The 22,110-nt window shown below is 43.6% G+C and overlaps 1 protein-coding gene across 1 annotated transcript in view; it reads left to right on the top strand.

The window, feature by feature from the left end:
* LOC149457523 (sterol 26-hydroxylase, mitochondrial-like) overlaps positions 1 to 22,110 on the top strand; it is a 55,560-nt gene that overhangs the window by 17,746 nt on the left and 15,704 nt on the right. The window contains exons 2-6 of the mRNA XM_089683569.1: positions 4,973 to 5,163; positions 11,012 to 11,211; positions 12,411 to 12,608; positions 15,181 to 15,344; positions 19,388 to 19,554. Coding sequence (XP_089539695.1) covers positions 4,973 to 5,163; positions 11,012 to 11,211; positions 12,411 to 12,608; positions 15,181 to 15,344; positions 19,388 to 19,554 — 920 coding nt within the window. The remainder of the gene's footprint in view (positions 1 to 4,972; positions 5,164 to 11,011; positions 11,212 to 12,410; positions 12,609 to 15,180; positions 15,345 to 19,387; positions 19,555 to 22,110) is intronic.

Here is a 22,110-nt window from a genome sequence, read left to right as displayed (position 1 = left end):
TCTGTGTTAAAATAAAGTAGTCTACTTCCTGGTTTTATTTCAAGACTGGTGTCTAGTCTTGTTTGGTGGGCTGCGGTGTCTGTGGTCGGTGTTCGGATGGGGAAGTGGTATTATAATGGAAGTAAATTGTCCCTAGTATGTGTATGTATGAATGTGAGTTAGGGACCTTAGATTGTACGCCCTTTGAGGGTTAGGGACCTTAGATTGTACGCCCCTTGAGGGTTAGGGACTGATGTGAATGTACAATATATATGTGTAAAGCACTGCGTAAAATTGACGGCGCTATATAAGTACCTGAAATAAATGAATGAATAAATAAATACCCAAGCGCAGTCTGGGGGTCGGTTTTGTTACAGCCGTCTTCTGAACTTTGAATTTCGAATAGAATAAACAAGAGAATATAGCAGTCTTCTGAAATTCGAAACGAATAGAATAAAACATGATATAAAGAAATAGAATATAAAATAAAAGAATAGAATAAAAAATAGCCGTCTTTTGAAATTCACATTTCAAATAGATTAAAAGCAGCTATTCTTCATAATGAATTTGGATTGATTCAATATTTTTGATTCAAATACTTCTACTCCATTGGCAGCATTAGAAAATAGATAGGAAAGTATATCATATTTACTTGTTTTAAACTTTAACATTTCTTCAGTTACTTCCTTTTTTCTCATGCCTAGGCAAAGAATGTCATACATCCCAGGAGTCTTCAGTAGAGGAGGAGGAGCTTTCCCAGCTAAGCACACCCTCCTACCTGCATGCCTGAGCCAAGGGCAGATGGATTCCAGAAAGTAAATGCTACGTGAATCATTTGCCCTTACTCAAGATGGCCACCGCCAGATATGCTAGGCGAGTGTTTGTCAAAGTAAATCCTCAGTAAAATAAAGCATGGAGATATGAATGGATGAGTATGTTTGTTTTGAATAATAAATGAACTAAATAGCACTTTTTGGTTTATAGTGCTCAAATGCAGTGACGTTCCGCTTTAGTGAATTGATCTGAAACTAAACAAATTTTATTCTTTCTACAGAGTACCCAACAACGCCAAAAGGTATACAATATCCAGCAGGTGAAGATAATACTGCCCCCGCTCGGAGATAAACTATTTACTATAAAACCCTCAACAGTCCTTTTTTAAAAGTCCATATGCAGATAACAAGTGTCCTTATCTTCTCACCAGACAATAAATGCAATAAATGCCTTATATGTTATCCAATTCTCTTCTCCATTTCTGTCCCACGCTTTGCACATACTCCCAAGCGACATGAAAATCAAAATAAATATTTCGTATAGTGTACTATGTTCCAACAATTTTATATAAATGTATGATATTTTAATGTGCTCACTTTACAAGTGATAAAACATGCCAAAAACGCTTCACCATGTGATAACAGTACCATCCACCTTCCTTAATATTTACCCTTACCCTAAATAAAGAGGTTTCTTGCATCAATTTATATTTGTATGTATCCTCCAACAATCTTCACCTACGTAGGTATCCTCTTCCTCCAAAATGTTGCTCCCAAAAAGAAAAACTAACATAGTGCAGTATGCCTTTAACCACTTCCAGTCCAGACACTTTTACCCCCTTCCTGTCCAGGGCAATTTTCAGCTTTCAGCGCTGTCACACTTTGAATGACAATTGCGCGGTCATGCAATACTGTACCCATATGAATTTTTTACCATTTTTTTTGAGACAGATAAAGCTTTATTTTGGTGGTATTTATTCACCGCTGGGATTTTTATTTTTTTTACTATGTAAACGAAAAAGTCCAAAAATTTTGAAAAGTGTTTTTTTTTTTATAAAATTTTGCAAATAAATAATATTTCATCATAAATCTTGGCCAAAATTTATTCCGTTATTTTTTTAGTAAAAAAAAAACCAAATTAGTTTTATAACCAAAAATTATAATTTTTAAACATTTTTTATTTTATTTTTTTATATTTTTATTTATTTATTTATTTTTTTACATACTGTCACCCTAGCAGTACAGTGTCACCATGGTGACACTGTACTACTTGTGGGGGGTGATGAAGATTTTTTTTTTTTTTCTTTTTTTACACTGATTGCTTTTACACCCATATAGGATGTAAAAGCAATCATTTCTCTTTCTCTCTGTCTGCATTTTTGCAGTCATTGAGAAGTACTGAGTGAGCTGTGATTGGTCACAGCTTTTCACATGGTACAAGGCTGTTGTGAATAGCACTGTACCATGTGACCTCTGTGATCATTCACAGATTTCACACGTAGTAAGCAATGATGTCACAAGTGACATCTTGCTTACTACTTTGCATGTGATCACTGACTCGCCAATCAGTGATCACATGATCGGGACCTCGTACAGAGGTCCCGTCCGACGATCGGTGTTTCACTGTGTCCGGAGGACAACTTAAAAGGTGAAACTAATATATGAGATAGACTCATTACATGCAAAGCAAGATAGTTCAAGCCGTGATTTGTCATCATTGTGATGATTATGGCTTACAGCTCATGAAAACCCCAAATCCACAATCTCAGAAAATTTGAATATTGTGAAAAGGTGCAATATTCTCGGCTCAGTGTTCCACTCTAATCAGCTAATTAAGCCATAACACCTGCAAAGGGTTCCTGAGCCTTCAACTTTTTTGGGAATGCCGTCCACAAGGTTTAGGAGGGTGTCTATGGGAAGGTTGGACCATTCTTCCAGAAGCACATTTGTCAGGTCAGGCACTGATGTCGGGGGAGGAGGCCTGGCTTGCAGTCTCTGCTCTAATTCATCCCAAAGGTGTTCTATGGGGTTGAGGTCAGGACTCTGTGCAGGCCAGTCAAGCTCCTCCACCCCAAACTGGCTCCTCCATGTCTTTATGGACCTTGCTTTGTGCACTGGTGAGCAGTCATGTTGGAACAGGAAGGGGCCATCCCCAAACTCTTCCCACAAAGTTGGGAGCATGAAATTGTCCAAAATGTCTTGGTATGCTGACGCCTTAAGAGTTCCCTTCACTGGAACTAGGGGGCCAAACCCAACCCCTGAAAACAACCCCACACCATAATCTTCCCCGCCACCAAACGTTACACTTGGCACAATGCAGTCAGGCAAGTACCGTTCTCCTGGCAACCGCCAATCCCAGACACGTTCATTGGATTGCCAGACTGAGAAGAATGATTGGTCACTCCAGAGAACACACTTTACATCACAGCATCCGACGGTTTGCATTGCACTTGATGATGTAAGGCTTGGATGCAGCTGCTTGACCATGGAAACCCATTCCATGAAGCTCTCTATCCACTGTTGAGCTAATCTGAACGCCACACCAAGTTTGGAGGTCTTTAGCTATTTGTTCTGCAGACAGTTGGCGACGTCTGCGCACTGTGCGCATCAGCATGCGTTGACCCCGCTCTGTAATTTTATCTTGCCTACCACTTTGTGGCTGAGTTGCTGTTGTTCCATGTTATTATAATCCCACTAACAGTTGAGCGTGGAATATTTAGTGGCCAGGAAATGTCACGGATTGACTTATTGCACAGGTGACCACCTATCACGGGACCACGCTTGGAGTCACTGAGCTCCTGAGAGCGACCCATTCTTTCACCAATGTTTGTAGAAGCAGTCTGCATGTCTAGGGGCTTGATTGTATACACCTGTGGCCATGGAGGTGATTGGAACACCTGAATCACATGATTTAGAGGGCGGGGACAATACTTTTGGCAATATAGTGTATATATTGATGCAAGAAACCTCTTTATTGAGGGTAACGGTAAATATTAAGGAAGGTGGATGGTACCGTTATCACATGGTGAAGCGTTTTTGGCATGTTTTTTCACTTGTAAAGTGAGCACAATAATGTATCATAAATTTATATAAAATTGTTGGAATATACTACACTATAATTTCTTTAGCCTTTTATGGCGCTTGGGACTATGTGCAAAGCATGGAACAGAAATAAAGAGAAGAAGAGACTTGGATAACATAAGGCTTTATTGCATTTATTGTCTGGTGAGAACCTAAAGAGACTGTTATTATCTGCATATGGACTTTTAAAAACCAGAGAGGGTTTTATAGTGCGCCTGTTTTTGTATAAAAAAAAGTTTTCGTCCTGCATATGGCTACATAACATGTCAGTTCCTGGAATTATTCATTAAATGTATACTAAATATAAGCAGTAAGTATTTGGATCTGACCTTTTATCAGCCTCTTGCAGTTCTTGTACCGCACAGCTAAAACTGGGGGAGAGAGAAGCAGCACAAGGCCCCTGATAAGAGGGTACAGGCAGTACTACTGTCCCAGCCTCATTGGATCAGAGCAGGGGGACCTTCATAGAAGGCATGAAGGTAAAAAGCCTTCAGCCTTTACAACCACTTTAGGCAAAAACTACTCCAGAAAATGATTTCCAGCAGGGGTCAGTAGTAGGTAGCGCAGAGTGCAGGGGTCAGTAGTAGGGAGCGCAGGGGTCAGTAGTAGGGAGCGCAGGGGTCAGTAGTAGGGAGCGCAGGGGTCAGTAGTAGGGAGCGCAGAGTGCAGGGGTCAGTAGTAGGTAGCGCAGAGTGCAGGGGTCAGTAGTAGGTAGTGCAAGGGTCAGTGCCGCAGCAGAAATTCCCTCCCCCTTCCTGAATGTATTCACCAGACTTCAGATACAGAATCACTCAGCAGAGTGAGGGAAGTCCTCCCACATCCTCCCTGGCTGTCTCACAAGACATGTCAGAGCCAAGGAGGAATCTAGAACTTCCTTCAGCTCTGTGCTCACATTGCCAATCTGATCTTGGGTGTCAGGCTCAGGAACTGGCTTCCTGTCACATGCCACAATCGATGAGTAGATCACGATAAGCGGGTTTCAGGCCCCTGCTCCTCCTGGTGTTATAGATGGGTCAAAGTAAAGTTCTGCTCTGTGTTTTGGGAGCTCCAGCAGAAATGAAGCCTGCAAACAGCTGTTGCCCACTTCATTCACTGTATTCTTTTAACAGCTCTGCTCTTCTTTGATTCCTGTCTTACAGAACATATTCAAGAAGAAATATGGGCCAATATGGAAATCCACTATTGGAATGTTTAATACGGTCTACGTAACAGATGTGGATCTCCTGGAGACGTTGCTGAGACAGGAGGGGAAATATCCACTGAGGGTAGACATGAAACTCTGGAAAATGCACCGGGACTCTAGGAACCTGGCCTACGGTCCTTTTACTGAGTGAGTTCAGACAGAAAGCATGGTTTTGCTGGTTCTTTGTCACCTGTAGGGGTTCAATCATAACTACACTGTTGAAAATAGCATGTTGTTTAGATAGCTTGTGGGCCGAGGCAGAATGGAAGTTTTGTCACGTCCTCCATGTTTTCCCATTAACTTGCTGGGCGCCAAGTCTGGGAAACATGAGACTTAAATTAACTCTTGAACTGCCGTACCGCAGTACTGGATGGGGACCTCTACAATGCAGTTCTAGATCGGTTGCTATGGGAAACTGAATGTGGCATGATGATATCTCCCTCGTGGCTACATGCCATTCCACCTATAACAGGCACAGTTACCACAGGCTGCTTGCTGACACTACATTCCTTGCTCAGGGAAAACACAGGTATAACTTGCACTAGAAGGACTTTTAATTAATTCTTCATACCCCACTTGGCAGTGACCCAAACTGAGGACTAAGTGTGTGATAGAGTGCTTAGTCTGAGTAACTTCGGACCAGGCAGATGACAATGTTTCAAAGATTTTTCTTTTTACTTTTGCACTTTAAGTCCAAAAACAGACTGAACAGTTCAACAAAAATTCCAAGAGAACAGCCGTTATCCCTAAGTCCCTAAACCTAACCAGACTACGTGCTGCCCTGGTGTACATGTAGAAGTAGAGTCCATAAGGTCACATCATCCAAAAGAAGCATACTCCAGCAGCTGGTGTATTCAAGGTGAACCCCATGTCTTGACGGCTTTACATCCAGGTAGTAGAGAGCGACATTTTTGTACTCCTTCCAGGTGCAGTTCTTCTCTGTCTTCTCTGGGAAGCAGGAAAACAGGCAAGACCACAGAACACGGAAGAAGTATGGCCAGGCAATAACCCTCCTCTCTCTCGACCCACGGGCTCGGCCTACTGACCCCTTTTATATCACAGATACAGTGGGGCCCACCCAAAGCCAAAAAAACAGGAATAACAGCCTGCCTACATTCCACTTCACAGGCTTGTGAAATCCTATCTTGATACTGTATATTAATTTTTTCGGGACAAGTTCCGCATGTGTAGGGGGACCACCATCTTCTCCCAAACAACTGTTCTGTAAATCTTCGGCCTTTCATTCTCAAGTTGTAAAAAGAGCTGTTCAAGCACATAGGGAAAAGCCGTCTGGTATCAGGCACTGACGTATTTTTTCATATAACATTGCAGTTAAGCCAAACGGGCAATCCGTGTTTTGTGATTTAGGGACCCTTGTGGCATCTAAGCATTGGGTGGCTGAAAGTACTTGTGAAATGAAATAAAATACACCTCTAATATGTGAATCCCCTTCAGAAAGTCACACTTTCTCCCTAGAAAGCAGAATTACTATATTATAACCTATTGCCATACCACGTGAATAATCTAAATATAAAATACCCAAATATTCTCAAAATCAATAAATAAATGAATAAAATAAATTAAATTAAATAATAGGATGTCCAAATAAATTCCAAAAAAGTCCACCAAAACAAATAAGAATAAATCGAGTAGGAAGGATTCCAATCCTATTTTAATCCTCGTGATACCTCGAAAAAAAGAATACTTGTATAGTGCATTATCTTTCAAATACTCACTAACAATTGAGTACTGTCCGTGATACTTTTTTTTATTTGCACTAACATACAATTTTGAGGACAAGCTTTCGGGGAATGTTCCCTTCTTCAGGTCTAAGCAGTACTGAAAAAAGATTTAGCAGAATGTTGGAAGAGATGTAGGGATGGGGAAAAAAAAAAAAACAGAGATAAGATAAGGCAAACAAGGATGAATTTGCACAGACATACCATCAAGGAACATAAAGAAGATGACTTTTGCACACCTGTGGGACACCATTTCGCACAACCAGACCACACAATGGGAGACCTCAATGTTTTAGTTCTTAAAGGAAATTTCAAATCCATTCAGGAAAGAAAAACTTTTGAACTAAGAATGATAATTCTATTTGACACAAGAGATAACGGCCTGAATTTGGACATGGGATTCCTCACTCATTATCAAACAGTTTTATGACTATCGGCTCAAGCATGACTGCCTCTGCTAGTGTTGTCTCTCCCCCCCCCCCCCCCCCCCCCCAGACTTTGCTTTTGCTGTATCTTATCTTTTTTTTTTTTTTTTTTTTCCCATCCCCTACATCTCTTCCAACATTCTGCTAAATCTTTCTTTCAGTAATGCTTAGACCTGAAGAAGGGGACATTCACTGAAAGCTTGTCCTCAAAATGTTAGTGCAAAGAAAAAAAAAGTACCACGGACAGTACTCAATTGCTTCTGTCCCAAATGCACTAATACAGCTACAATCACCTCAAGCATATACTCACTAACAATCTACAGTGCAAAACTAAATCCGTACAAAATCCAAACCACTCCACTGTGATTACTAGTGATAATGCAAGAGAGAAAAAAAAAAATATATATATATATATATATATATATCTATATATATCAAATAAATATACTGAAAATTGTGAACCAAAATCAAATCTTCAAGTGAGCACTTCAATTCATACAGTGGACACTCCAAATAGTGATATTAAATACCATTACCCTCTGGTAGTATTCATAAACGTATCCGATATTCCTGGTAACAGTGTTGCTTCCAAGCAGGGGCGGACTGACCATTTGGAAACTCGGGCACTGCCCGAGGGCCCGGGGTCAGTAGGGGGCCCCATGAGATGCCCCTGGTACCTTTTTCATAGGCTTTTTTGAGTTTGAGCCCCATGATCCCCTATTGCCCAGGGGCCCCATAAGTTGTCAGTCCGCCCCTGCTTCCAAGTTTTCCTTCATTCCAGGAGCCCATCCTCCATAATCCTCATAAAGTTAAAAAAAGGCTCTTATAATAGATTTCCGAGTGTAGGGATAAATTTAATAAAGACATACATGGGGGTTATTGGAATCCTTCCTACTGGACTTATTTGTTTTGGTGGACTTTTTTGGACATCCTATTATTTATTTTAAGTATTTATTTTATTCATTTATTTATTGATTTTCAAAATATTTGGGTATTTTATATTTAGATTATTCACGTGGTATGGTGATAGGTTATAATATGGTGAAAGTACTTGTACCCCATGCGCTCTATTAGAGCTGAAGTGGCTGCTGGTGATATCCGTGGCAAAGGGGATGTTGATGAGGAATCTCAGGTTCTAAGGATAGTGGCAACGTGTCATCCTGATCAAAGATCAGTTAACAAGTAGGGTCTCCTGAGGCGGTTTGTATTCCGGAAGGGGTGACAGAGCAATGTCCAGTGGCGGCAAGTCCGGGAGAGAGCCTGAGCTGTCCAGTTCATCCTTCTCATCCCCGAAGTCCACAATGAGAGAAGGTGGAGAAGAAAATTCTTCACAGAGGACCTCCTCAGGACAGTGTCCTGTAGCAGAGGGGAGGGATGGCAGGTTAACCCAGGGCTTATTGGGGTAGGCCATCCCGGTCACTGGACTGGATCCAAGTCTCAGTATTTTGGCTGGAGGCTCAAGGATATCGTCTTCTCCAGTGGCAGAGGCAGACTCTGGCAGATTGTCTTCAGGTTTGGAACACCTGAATTCAATGATTTGGAGGGTTGTCTCAATACTTGGCAATATAGTGTATGCTAGGTACCTTACACAGGGTCACTCTAATTCACACACAAGGGGTATCTTTACTCTGTGCCATTTTCACCAATGCCCTGGGACAAGGTTGAGGTTGCCTTCAGGGAAAACATGCACCATGTAGATTTGCACAACTGCTCTCCAGTTAACTCTTAGGTCCCCATGTCAATGTACATCTTCCCACTATAGCTTGCAATTAGGCGGGCCATGCCGAACACTGATCACAGCCACCTCTTCAGCGTTCCCTACTACCAGTCCTAGCATGGAACCCCGCAGTACAAATAGTACAGGCTCCACTGTGCACTTGACATTTAGCCACTGTACCTCAAAACAAGATGGGGAAACTGAATGTGGCATAAGGAGTGCTGACAACATCTCCCCCAAAGCCAGAGGAAATTCCACCTATAACAGGCACACGTGACAACAGGCTGCTTGCTGACTGTACCTTTTGTTGCTCATGGCAACCACAAGTATAATTTGCACTACAATGACTCTTAACATTATAACTCTTCATACCACGTGGCAGTGACCCAAACTGTAGACTAAGTGTGTGATAGTGCCCGATACTTGCATTATACCCCTTTGAGTAACTTCAGACCAAGCAGGTCAAAATGAGGAAAGACAAAACAGAGGGCGCACAGGCCTAGTGCATTACCATAAAAAATGTTATTAAAGAATAAAGTATGTGTTGTACTCACAAAGAACAGCTGGGTCAACACCGCGCTGAGTAACAGTCCGCAATAGGGAGTATAGACATCCAAAAGGCTGATGCGTTTCGAGGACTTGCCTCTTCCTCAGAGCCACGACAACGTTTCAAAGACTTTACTTAGACAAAGTCCAAATACAGACTGAACAGTCAAACAAGTACTCCAATAGAACAGCCATTTTTCCTAAATCCCTAGTCCCTAAACCTAACCAGGCTATGTGCTGCCCCGGGATACCTGCAGAAATAGTCCATGAGGTCACAACATCCAAAAGAGGCATATTCCAGCAGCTGGTGTAGTCAGGGCAAACCCAAAATCTTGACAGCTTTACATCCAGGTAGTAGATAGCAACATTCTTGTACTGCCCCTGGGTGCAGTTCTTGGGGAACCAGGAAAATGGGCATGACCGCGGAACACAGAAGACGTATGGCTAGGCAATCAATGCTCTCTCTTGACCCCTGGACTCGGCCCACTGACTCCTCTAATAGCACAGGTGCAGTGGGTTGGGCCCGAAGATCCCGCCAAAATCCAAATAACTTGGAAGAACACTAACCCCTACCCTCCTGTCTGGGACAGAACCTATCCAGCCAATTTCAACCTGCCTACTATCTAAATAGATGAAGCTCACAGCAGAATGAGTCGCAGGAATGGCTTACCCCCCTCCCATTGTCTTCCAACTACCTACAGATCTGCCTGGCAATTTAAATTAGAGAAAGGCAGTCTGAAAGGGAACTACTACAGACCAATTGTCAGGAATGGACTCGCCAATAGTGGTGGGACTCACCTGCCTTGTGGGTTGCAGTACCAGGACTGGCCAGCGGGTGCTCTCAGCAAACAGAGGCTCACTCCTGTAGTCAGCCAAAACACCTGAGGCTGATTGCAGGAGGTGCATATAAGGAATGGCCAGACTTGCAATCAGGGCCTTGGTGTAATGTTTTCCCAAGAGCCCCTGTACCTGCATCCTGTCGGCTTCCTGTCTGATCCTGCTTGATCCCTGACTCTGATTGAACTCCGCCTGTCCTGACCTCTGCTATTCCTGACCACTCTCCAGTCTGCTCCTTTGGTACCTTGTCTGCCTGATTGTTCCTGACCCGGCCCGTCTGACTACGCTTTGCCTGCTCCTTTGTACCTTGCCTGCCCGTTTGCTACCTACCCGGCCTGCCCGACTACGCTTAGTATTGTTCTTTTGTTATCTGTTGGGGGTTTTGGTTTGGTTTGTTTGCACTGTGTTTTATGTTTAGTCTTGCACTGCGTTTATGTATTGTTTAGTCTTAAATTATATTGTTTATACTATATCTGAAGCCTGCGTTTCCCTGTGTCAGTCCACACACCTCTGGTCATACCCGGAGCCCTGACACCAATAATGTTCTGCAAAATCTGTATCTAGGCTTTACACCATATAATTTGATTTTGTAAAGTGCTGCGCAAATTGTTGATGCTATAGATGACTCCTGTATCATATAAATAATAATGTTTGGTAAATATTTTTTTGAAAATGGTAGAAAAAAAATATATACTGTACACTAATGCACTGGGGAAAAACTGTCTCCGTAGGGAAGGTCACCACTGGCACACGCTGCGCACTCTGCTCAACAAGAGAATGCTGAAGCCTGCCGAGGCCGTTCTGTACACCGGAGCCATCAATGAGGTGGTAACCGACTTCATGAACTCACTGGATGTCTTGAGGAAAGAGACTCCCTCTGGAGTCATGGTGAATGACATCGCCAATGTCTTCTATCGATTTGCATTTGAAGGTGAGACCGCTGTAGGCAGCGGCATAGTGTAGGTTTCCAGCACTCGAGGGAAAGCAAGTATTGTGCCCCCAGTGTGCTCCAGCGCTTAGTAAATGAGGTAAAGCTTCTCTTTGCAAGAATACCCAATCACATGCAAGGAAAATATAAGAAAAAAACTGTATTTTTGCTGGCACGTGGTTGGATGATGGAAGTCAACAGAGATTCTGCTAATTTACTAATCCCTGGAGCAACTTTTCAAAAGTGCACAGTCTATTCGCCTTTGGTAAATCAATCCCATAGTAGGAAAATCTGTGCCTTACCTGAGTTCCCGTGTGCCTGGCTTTCTCATCCACTCCATGCACCCTTCTAAGTGAGCACCTGCCACTCTATACCCGCACCACTCGTGCCCCCAAATTTATATATCCCTCCCCCCACATTATGCACCCATAATCTCTCCACCCCCGTATCATGCACTCCAAATCCATATAACCTCAATTCTTTCTCAGGGATCATTGGTAGTTGGAGGAGGGTTCTGGAAAGGAGAGGAAAAAGTTCAGCGCCATCCTCCACGTCACCAAGGAGCACATTGGCACACGCTTAGCGGAAGCATGCTGCTCGTTCTTCTCAGTTCTACCAACTCCAACCTAGAACTGCCCAGCCGGACCCACCCAGGCAGTGTAGAAGGGAAAGAGAGGAGGGTGTGCGCTGCTTACAGGACCAGGACAGGAGTGCACACAGACCATTCTCCCGTCTCACCCCAAATTCTTCCTAATTTTGCTCCTCTAAAGATTTTGCTCCCAGGGAAATCGCTCCTGTGGCCCTGGCCAAATCACACCACTGGCTGTAAGTAAATATTGGGATCATACAGATGACTACATAGAAAGCATGCAAAAAATCTCCCCATCAGAGACCGACATTGATAAAAATTCAGCAGAGGTTGCAACTCTTTGTAGTTTGTAGAGCAAAATTTGAATGGTGGTCATTTCAATGTCTCACTCCTTCAATGAAGAGCTAATGCTAAAGCCTGCTGGAGATTTAAAACAGAAGCAGTAAAGGAAAAGAGTTGTGAAGGAGCGACTTTCTATAGTAAAATTTGGGGTCTAGTCATCTTTGCTACCCTTTGCACCTCCTATAGTTTTTGCCTCATCTCAAGCCCTCAAAATTTCTGCCCATATGATGCACCCCTGTATTTAAATCTCTGTCTTCTGCTTCTCTTCCAGGAATTTCCTACATTTTATTTGAGACCCGAATTGGCTGTCTAGAGAAGGAAATTCCCCCGGAGTCTCAAAAATTTATCGATTCTATTGGAGCCATGTTGAAATATTCAATATATGTGAACATTCTTCCAGCCTGGACCAATAATAAGCTACCTTATTACAGATTGTACCTAGAGAACTGGGACAACATTTTTAATTTTGGTGAGTTTGAGTGTGGATAAAAAAAGATTTATAAAAAGCAGAAAGTAACTGTTAACTGTTGTCATAGGTTTCTGCTCTTTACGCTTTTTTTTTTCTTTTTAGACATAAAACCTGTCTTTTCTATTAAAGGATAAGTAAACCCGATCGCTAAAATCTCATTTAATATGATATTTAATATTTTATTTCAGATTTAATATTAAAGTGGAACTCCACCCAAAAGGGGAAGTTCTGCTTATGTGCACACCCCCTCCTCTTTAACATTTGGCACTTTTTGTGAGAGTGGGGAGGAGCGGCAACCTGGCCCCCCCCCCTTTTGCTGCAGCCTTCAGGGACATATCACAGGTCCCAGAAGACTGCGGGACCATTCACAAAGTGCCTCGCGGATCACATATGCGCAGTGGGAAGCTGCAAGGTTTTCCTTGGGTAAGATGCCAGTTCCTGGACCTGAAGTCGATTGAAGAATCAGCTATGGTGGGGACAGCGCTGGATCCCTGGACAGGTGAATGTCCTTATATTAAAAGTCAGCAGTTACAGGATTTGTACCCGCTGACTTTTTATCTTTTTGGGCTGCAGACTGGAGCTCTACTTTAATATTTAATATGTTAATGTCATTTCAAAAGTAATTTTCGATATCTTTAAATCTGCAGCTTTGATTAAAATCTGTTGATCCTGCCATGAAGGTCCTCTTTTAAGCAATTCCTGTTATAGGGTGACAACATTCTGCTACCATCTCCAAGTTTTGTTCCTGCATTGTCACCCTGTCACAAGAGCTTCTGATAAGGACTACAATTGACCATTCTAACATACATTATGCAGCCATGACCTATTATCAATAGCAAAAACCAAGCAGCCATTGCTGGATCCATGTAGATAAGAAATGGCAGCAAAAGAGGGTTTATATTAAAGGTGGATACACATGTATCGAAAGGATCATACAATCGACATTCAATATGACAAAAATTACCAAATTTGAATGAAAATCCCATAGCAAAGATTTATCATTTGATCTATCTAGTGCGCTCTCAAACAATTTAGACTCTGCCAAAGATGAAAGACTGTGGCAGAATTTTGTTGATCGCTTCTTATCAACTGAACAAGTGTTTGCGTGTTTTGTGAAAACCGATTGCAATTCAGATCAAATTAAGTGTTTGGAATCTCTCATATCTACATTGAGCACAGATCATTATGTGTATAGCCCACCTTAAGTCTTGCAGAAACATTCATGTTGCAGTAGCAAGATTCTTGTTGTCGCATACACATATTCATTTTCTCTCTCTCATCGCTTTCTCTCTCCCTTTCCTTTTCTCTCTCTTTTTCTCCCTCTATCTTTCTACTCTCTTCTTTCTCCCACCCTTCTCTCTCTAATTCTCTCTCTCTCTAATATTCTCTCTCTCTCTCCCTCCCCTTTCATCTCTCTGCACTCTTTTTTTTTTTTTTTTTTTTTTTTCTTTTTTTACTTTCTCTTTTCTTTCTCTCCCTCTCTATCCACTTTCTTCTATCTGTCTCTATTCACTCTTTCTCTCAAATCTCTTCTTTCTCCTCTTTCTCTCTCCCTTTCCTTTCCTCTTTTTCTCCCTCAATCTTTCTACTCTCTTCTTTCTCCCACCCTTCTCTCTCTAATTTTCTCTCTCTAATCTTCTCTCTCTCTCTCCCTCCCCTTTCATCTCTCTGCACTCCTTTTTTTTCTCTTTTTCTTTCTCTCCCTCTCTATCCACTTTCTTCTATCTGTCTCTATTCACTCTCTCTCAAATCTCTTCTTTCTCCTCTTTCTCTCTCCCTTCCCTTTCCTCTCTATCTTTCTACTCTCTTCTTTCTCCCACCCTTCTCTCTCTCTCTCTCTCTCTCTTTCTCTTTCTCTCTCTCCCCCTCCCCCTCCCCTTTCTTCTCTCTGCACTCTTTTTTTTTTTTTTTTTTTTTTTCTTTCTCTCCCTCTCTAGCCACTTTCTTCTATCTGTCTCTATTCACTCTCTCTCAAATCTCTTCTTTCTCCTCTTTCTCTCTCTTCCCTTTCCTCTCTCTTTTTCTCCCTCTATCTTTCTACTCTCTTCTTTCTCCCACCCTTCTCTCTCTAATTCTCTCTCTCTCCCTCCCCTTTCATCTCTCTGCACTCTTTTTTTTTTATTTCTCTTTTCTTTCTCTCCCTCTCTATCCACTTCCTCTTTATCCACTTTCTTCTATCTGCTCCTTCTCCTCTAGAATCTCTTCTTCCTCTCTTCTTTCTACAGTCTTCTATTTTCTCCCCTTCCCTCTCTCACTCCACTCTCTTCTCTCTATCTCACTCTCTTTCAGATCTTTTTTTTTTTTCTCTCTCTCTCTCCACTCTCATCTCATTTCTTTCCCCCCTCTCTCTATCCCTCTTTTCCACTCTTATTTCTTCCTCTCCTCTCCTATCTCCCTCTCTTCCCTCTGTTTCCCCTTTCTCTTACTTTCCACTCTCCTCTTTCTCTCCTTCTGCTTTCTCATTGTTCAGACTATGCAGAGCTGGCTTTTCACTTAATAAATTACAGAGATCAGTGTGAAATCAGATGGTCTTTTATGGCTCAGTGGCAGCCTCTTTTTATTAAATCCATAGGAATCAAGATGATTGAGCAGAAGATGGAGAAGATACAAGCTCGCTTGGACCATGGGGAGGAGGTACAGGGGGAGTACCTCACCTATCTGCTGTCCAGTGGAAAACTGACCGAACAGGAGGTGAACGGCAGTGTGTGCGAGCTGCTTTTGGCTGGAGTGGACACGGTATTTACATCCTATAATGTTCAGAGTTCTTCCATTTGCTATAATATTTCAAACAATTCTGTTTTGTAGTGTTGCACGGTGGTTGTGCTTTACTGTTCTTGTGTATAAATGCAAACCTATACATCTACTCACACAGTCTGGACAACGCAGTGTCTAAGTGGTTTATCCTGTAATCTCATAAGTTCTAATTCATCACTGATGCTCAACATCATGCTGACAAACCGTTACTAGAGGGAAATTTTTAAAATCTATATTTATTGAATATTGTCATGAATCCACAAAACTTGTAAAAACATTGCAGCAATTATTATTGTTATACAGGATTGTTATAGCGCAACCAGTTTGCTCAGCGCTTTACAATATAAGGGAGACAATACAATACATTTCAGTACAGAAGGAATAGGAGGGCCCGGCTCGTGGAGCTTACAATCTAAAGGAAGGGGGAGGTGATACAAAAGGTGATAGCTGCGGGGGATGATCTGGCAGAGGTGTTTCAAGTACAGTTCTTAGGTGGAGGTGGGGTAGGCAGACAGGGTGGGGGCTGACCGGACACGCTGTGGTAGGGAGTTCCAGAGGATAGGAGAGGCTCTGGAGAAGTCCTGGAGGCGAGCGTGGGATGAGGTGATGAGGGAGCTAGAAAGGAGGATATCATGGGAGGAGCGGAGTGGGCGATTTGGGCGGTATCTGTGGATGAGGTTGGTGATGTAGCTAGGGGCAGTGTTGTGGATGGCTTTGTAAGCTGTGGTTAGTATTTTGAATTTTATACGTTCGGTTAGTGGAAGCCAGTGGAGGGATTGGCAGAGAGGGGCAGCAGTCGCTGATCGGTTGGTAAGGTGTATGAGTCTAGCAGCAGCATTCATAATAGACTGAAGGGGGGATAGCCTGTGTAACGGTAGACCAGTGAGGAGGGAGTTGCAGTAATCGAGGCGGGATATAACCAAGGCATGGATAAGTTGTTTTGTGGTGTCATTGGTCAGGAAGGGGCGGATTTTGGAAATGTTCCGGAGGTTGAGGCGGCAGGATTTAGCCAGTGAATGGATGTGGGGCCCAAAGGAGAGGTCAGAGTCTAGGATTACGCCTAGCACCCTGGCATGAGGGGAAGGACTAATGGTCGTGCTGTTGATCTTAATGGTAAAGTCGTGAGTGGGGGATCGGGGAGGAGGAAATATTACAAGCTCAGTTTTTGAAAGATTGAGTTTAAGGTAGTGATGTAACATCCATGCTGATATGTCGCTCAGTAGATTTGTGATACGTGAGGAGATTGAGGTGGTGAGCTGAGGAGTGGAGAGATAGATCTGGCTGTCATCAGCATAGAGGTGGTATTGGAAGCCATGGGAGGTTATCAGTTGGCCCAGGGAGGAGATATAGAGAGAGAAAAGCTGGGGCCCAAGAACAGAACCTGGGGTACCCCAATAGAAAGAGGAAGCGAAGCTGAGGAGGAGTTGTATGTGACACTGAAAGTGCGCTGAGAAAGGTAAGAGGAGAACCAGGAGAGAGCAGAGTCATGGAGGCCGATTGAGTGAAGTTTACTGAGGAGGAGCGGGTGGTTGACTGTGTCAAAGGCAGCGGAAAGGTCAAGGAGTATGAGTATGGAGTAAAGGCTGTTTGTTTTAGCAGTTAGTAGGTCATTCGTGAGTTTTAGTAGAGCAGTTTCTGTGGAATGTTGTGGGCGGAAGCCAGACTGTCAGGGATCAAGAAGGTTGTTGTCGGTGAGGAAGCAGTTCATACGGTTGTGAACAAGGCGCTCCAGAAGCTTGGAGGCAAACGGAAGCAGGGAGATGGGTCTTAAGTTATTCAAACAGGTGGGGTCCAGCGAGAGTTTTTTGAGGATGGGGGTAACCAGTGCATGTTTGATTGGGGAGGGAAACGTGCCCATGGAGAGTGAGAGGTTGAAGATGTGGGTTAGAGAGTTTAGGATAGAGCAGGAAGGAGGCTGCAACAGTCGTGAGGGGACAGGATCCAGGGGACAGGTGGTGAAGTGGGCCTTGGAAAGGAGTTCAGTAACTTCCAATGGTTCAGAACATGTACTCACCCAAAGTACTCTATAGTTTCCATTTCGACAAACCCTAAAGTGATAGGGATGGTAATAATGAATCCTTTGACTCTGTTCCTTGCTGCTCATTCGAGCTGCAATAATAAAAAAAAAAAAAAAAAAAGCATCTCATCAGTCAGTTTATAACCAGCAGAAGGAAGGTGCCAATAAGTGGACAAGTAACCGCCAATGTGTGCTGAAAACATTCCCTGGAATTTAGTTCAGATAGTGTGCCAGTCAAAAAGGACATACCCTGAATGGCAGGTTACTTTTTCCCCTGTGAAATTAACTCAAAGTAATTGGTCAATCTTGACTATGTCACACGATATCGTGAGGCCATTCCATTGAAGAATACCTCATCCAAAGCTATAGCCTTTAACTTATTTCAAATGTTTACTCAAAAGCATTTTCCCAAGGAAATCCTCGCTGACCAGGGCACAGTTTTTATGTCAACAGTAATGGCAGATGTGTGCTATTTAATGTGCAAGAGACTTGGATTATTGGGTCTACACCCCCCCCCCCCCCATGTGTTTTGGAGTATTTGACCTCGGTGCAGGAAAGGATTGAAAAGGTGATGCATTTGGTTAAGGAACATCTACATCGTGCCCAGGGGGCACCAGCAGTGGTGTATTTAGCATGAGGCAAACAAACTGTTTGCCGGGGGCACAATTTCAGACGGTATTATTTATTTATTTCAGGTACTTATATAGTGCTGTCAATTTACGCAGCGCTTTTACATATATATTGTACAGTCACATCAGTCCCTAACCCTCAAGGGGTGTACAATCTAAGGTTCCTAACTCACATTCATACATACATATACTAGGGACAATTTAGACAGGAGCCAATTAAGCTACCAATTAAGCTATGTCTTTGGAGTGTGGGAGGAAACCGGAGCACCCGGAGGAAACACATGCAGGCACAGCGAGAACATGTAAACTCCAGGCAGGTGGTGCCGTGGTTGGGATTTGAACCAACGACCCGAGTACTGCCAGGCGGAAGTGCTAACCATTTAGCCACTGTGCTGCCCTATGGCACCACCCCTTGCTGTTATGAGAGCGGGTTCCCAAACAAGCTCATGTGAGCTCCTTGCTTCCACTGTTCCTACCCCTGCAGTCCGGGCCAATTTACCTGTCCTCAGCAAGAGCAAGTCATCCCCTCGGTTGGAGTTGAGGAGAACCCGTCACATCCTTCATGCTTTAGCAGCATTCTCTGCCCTGTTCTCTCCTCTTGGAGCCACTCTTCGACATCTCCGGCACAGCTGGGGGCATGCACGGTGCAGTGCCTGGAGAGGGAGATCACAGGCTGGGGAGGTTGCTATCAGGTCAGGGAAAGTGGGCACACAGCACATGTGGCAGTCGCGGCTGTGTGCGCATGAGGGAGGTCAGGTATGCTGGTGGGGGGCACCCGATTTTAGTGTTTCCTATGGCAGCACAAGGGATAAATACACCACTGGGTCTATAATTGCTCAGCGAAAGTTATACACTTTCACCTGGGGTACCAAGTGGCAGTACTGATACCACTGGAGAGAGGAAGTTACTAGGTAGATGGAAAAACCATTCTGAGGTTATCAAAAAAGTTGGAGGGGTGAAATAGAAAATTCATGAATTGGGCAAAAGAAAACCATTCTGGCTACATCGTGCAGATCTGCTGAAGCCCTGGAGAGACAGGGAACCGGTGACTACTTTGGTAGGTGCAAGACTTGAGCCTCCTATTGGTGTGAGTGTTATTTATCTTTGGTTTTTTTTCTGGCCTATTTAGTCTTGCTGATCTCATAATTTTGATCTAATCATTGAGCCAAGTGCCAGGGTTTGTTAGGCCTTATCACATTCCTGATGTTCAAAGAAAGGCGGTCTCAGAAAAAGTAAGCAAAATGTTGGCATTGGCGATCATTGAGGAACTGCAGGGTGAGTGGTAAAGCCCCATATTATTGTTTCCAAACCCACTGATTGGTCGATGAACCTTGGTTGTCCTCTCTGTGTAATATTATCTTTGTGTTTTATGTCCTCAGACATCTAATACCCTCTCCTGGGCACTGTACCACCTTGCCAGGGACCCAGAGATCCAAAAATCCCTTTATCAGGAAGTGAACAATATTGTCCCGGGTGATGGCATACCCACCGCCGAAGATATCGCCAAGATGCCACTGCTGAAATCTGTGATTAAGGAAGCACTCCGGTACTTTTCATTTGTATCCAATCCCCATTTGTTCCAGTGTCAGTCCAAAAAGCCAACATTCATTTATGGGTAGAGTCTACCTGGATGGTTTCCTACATCTCCCAAGGGTTTCCATTAGCTACTCACTCCTAGTTTGCCCCCTTCGTCTTCACCTGTGTGTAGAGGGGCAGTGAAGAGGGTATGATGGTGGGGGGAGCAATATGTGTAGGAGAGAGTTCAGAGGGTATCATGGGGTGGAATATGGGTAGAAAAGAAGTGCAGAGGGTATGACAGTGGGGAAAAAATGTTCAAAGAGCAGGGTGGCGGATATGACAGTAGGCAGTGTGCCAGCCGTGGAGGATATCTGTGGGGTGAGAAGGGGTATCTCTGTCCACTGGATGGGGCTGTGAGATGTCTGAGGGAAGATGTCTACAAGTATGAGGTGGCCTCAGGGAAGATGTCTACAAGTATGAGGTGGCCTGAGGGAAGATGTCTACAAGTATGAGGTGGCCTGAGGGAAGATGTCTACAAGTATGAGGTGGCCTGAGGGAAGATGTCTACAAGTATGAGGTGGCCTGAGGGAAGATGTCTATTGACATAAGGCAGTTTGGGGGTGTCTGGCAATTTGAGGAGAGGTGTCTGTTAGCAGGGGGTGTGAGTGGGCCTAGAGGAGATGTCTGTTAGCAGGAGGCATAAGGCGGTAGAGGGAATGCTAAGAACCAGTAAACACAAATGCTCCTGCGCTTGGGGATGGACTCGATGCAGGCTACAACCTCATTAAGAATGTCCTGGAACATGCACACCTTGCTGCCCTCAATAGACCGGGGAAATCCAAATATACTGAATGAGGCAAGAACAAACAGAGGGCGCACAGGCCTAGTGCATTACCAAAAAAAATGTTTAATAAGAAATAAAGTATGTGTTGTACTCACAAACGACAAAGTCAAGGCACGTCATAAAAGAAAAGCTGGGTCAACACCGCGCTGAGTAACAGTCCGCAATAGGGAGTGTAGACATCCATCACTGACGCGTTTCGAGGACTTGCCTCTTCCTCAGAGCCACTGCCTTGACTTTATTGTTTGTGAGTACAACACCTACTTTATATTTCTTATTAAACATTTTTTATGGTAATGCACTAGGCCTGTGCGCCTTCTGTTTGTTCTTTCCTCACTCGGTAGAGGAAATGCTGTCTGTCAGCTGGGGGTGTAAGGCAACCTAGGAAGCTGCAAGCTGTCACAACCGGGTGCCCACACTGAAGATGCCAGCGCCTGGAATACAGGACGGCCGGTGAAACGGGCTGCGGTGGGGGCATCGCAGGACCGAGGGACAGGTAAGTGGCTGTTTTTTTTTAAAAGTCAGCAGCTACAGTTATTGCAGCTGCTAACTCTTATTTTTTTTACAGAGTGAGTGGAACTCCGCTTTAAGCTCCTACCACTTCCCAATATCTTTCAGATGATTTAAAATCATACCATCTACTCACTTCCCTTAATTTTTCCATTTTGTCCTCATCCATATTTTATAACTCCTCCATCTTATATATGTATTCGACTCTCTTTATCCACTCCTTTATTTTTGGTGACACTTGGGCTAACCAATATTTAGGGATAAGACTTTTGGCCGCACTAATTAGATGACATAATGCACTATTTTTGTATTGTTTCACAAAAATCTCAGTGTTATAAAATATACACGCCCATGGGTCCCTCTGTACAATTGTCCCCGATATCTCCTCTACAGGTGAAACTCGACAAATTAGAATATCGTGTAAAAGTTAATTTATTTCAGTGCTGCAACTTAAAAGGTGAAACTAATATATGAGAGACTCATTACATGCAAAGCAAGATAGTTCAAGCCGTGATTTGTCATCATTGTGATGATTATGGATTACAGCTCATGAAAACCCCAAATCCACAATAAAACAAGGATTGTACATAGAACAATATCGGACCTCTGAAAAGTATAAGCATGCATATGTACTCAGTACTTGGTTTGGGCCCCTTTTGCAGCAATTACTGCCTCAATGAGGCGTGGCATGGAAGCTATCAGCCTGTGGCACTGCGGAGGTGTTATGGAAGACCAGGATGCTTCAATAGCGGCCTTCAGCTCTTCTGCATTGTTTGGTCTCATGTCTCTCATCTTTCTCTTGGCAATGCCCCATAGATTCTCTATGGGGTTCAGGTCAGGCGAGTTTGCTGGCCAATCAAGCACAGTAATCTCACGGTCATTGAACCAGGTTTTGGTGCTTTTGCAGTGTGGGCAGGTGCCAAGTCCTGCTGGAAAATGAAGTCAGCATCCCCATAAAGCTCGTCTGCAGAAGGAAGCATGAAGTGCTCCAAAATCTCCTGGTAGACAGCTGCATTGACCCTGAACTTAATGAAGCACAGTGGACCAACACCAGCAGATGACATGGCTCCCCAAATCAACACAGACTGTGGAAACTTCACACTGGACTTCAAGCATCTTGCAGTGTGTGCCTCTCCATTCTTCCTCCATACTCTGGGTCCTTGGGCCTCTCCATTCTTCCTCCATACTCGGGGTCCTTTGGCCTCTCCATTCTTCCTCCATACTCAGGGTCCT

The sequence above is a fragment of the Staurois parvus genome, unplaced genomic scaffold (genome assembly GCF_062004578.1).
Source record: "Staurois parvus isolate SC_StPar_1 unplaced genomic scaffold, SC_StPar_1.0 ptg000315l, whole genome shotgun sequence".
In the NCBI taxonomy this organism is placed as follows: domain Eukaryota; kingdom Metazoa; phylum Chordata; class Amphibia; order Anura; family Ranidae; genus Staurois; species Staurois parvus.
Note: the sequence above shows the minus strand (reverse complement) of the source record. Positions and strands in the feature narration are given on the sequence as shown.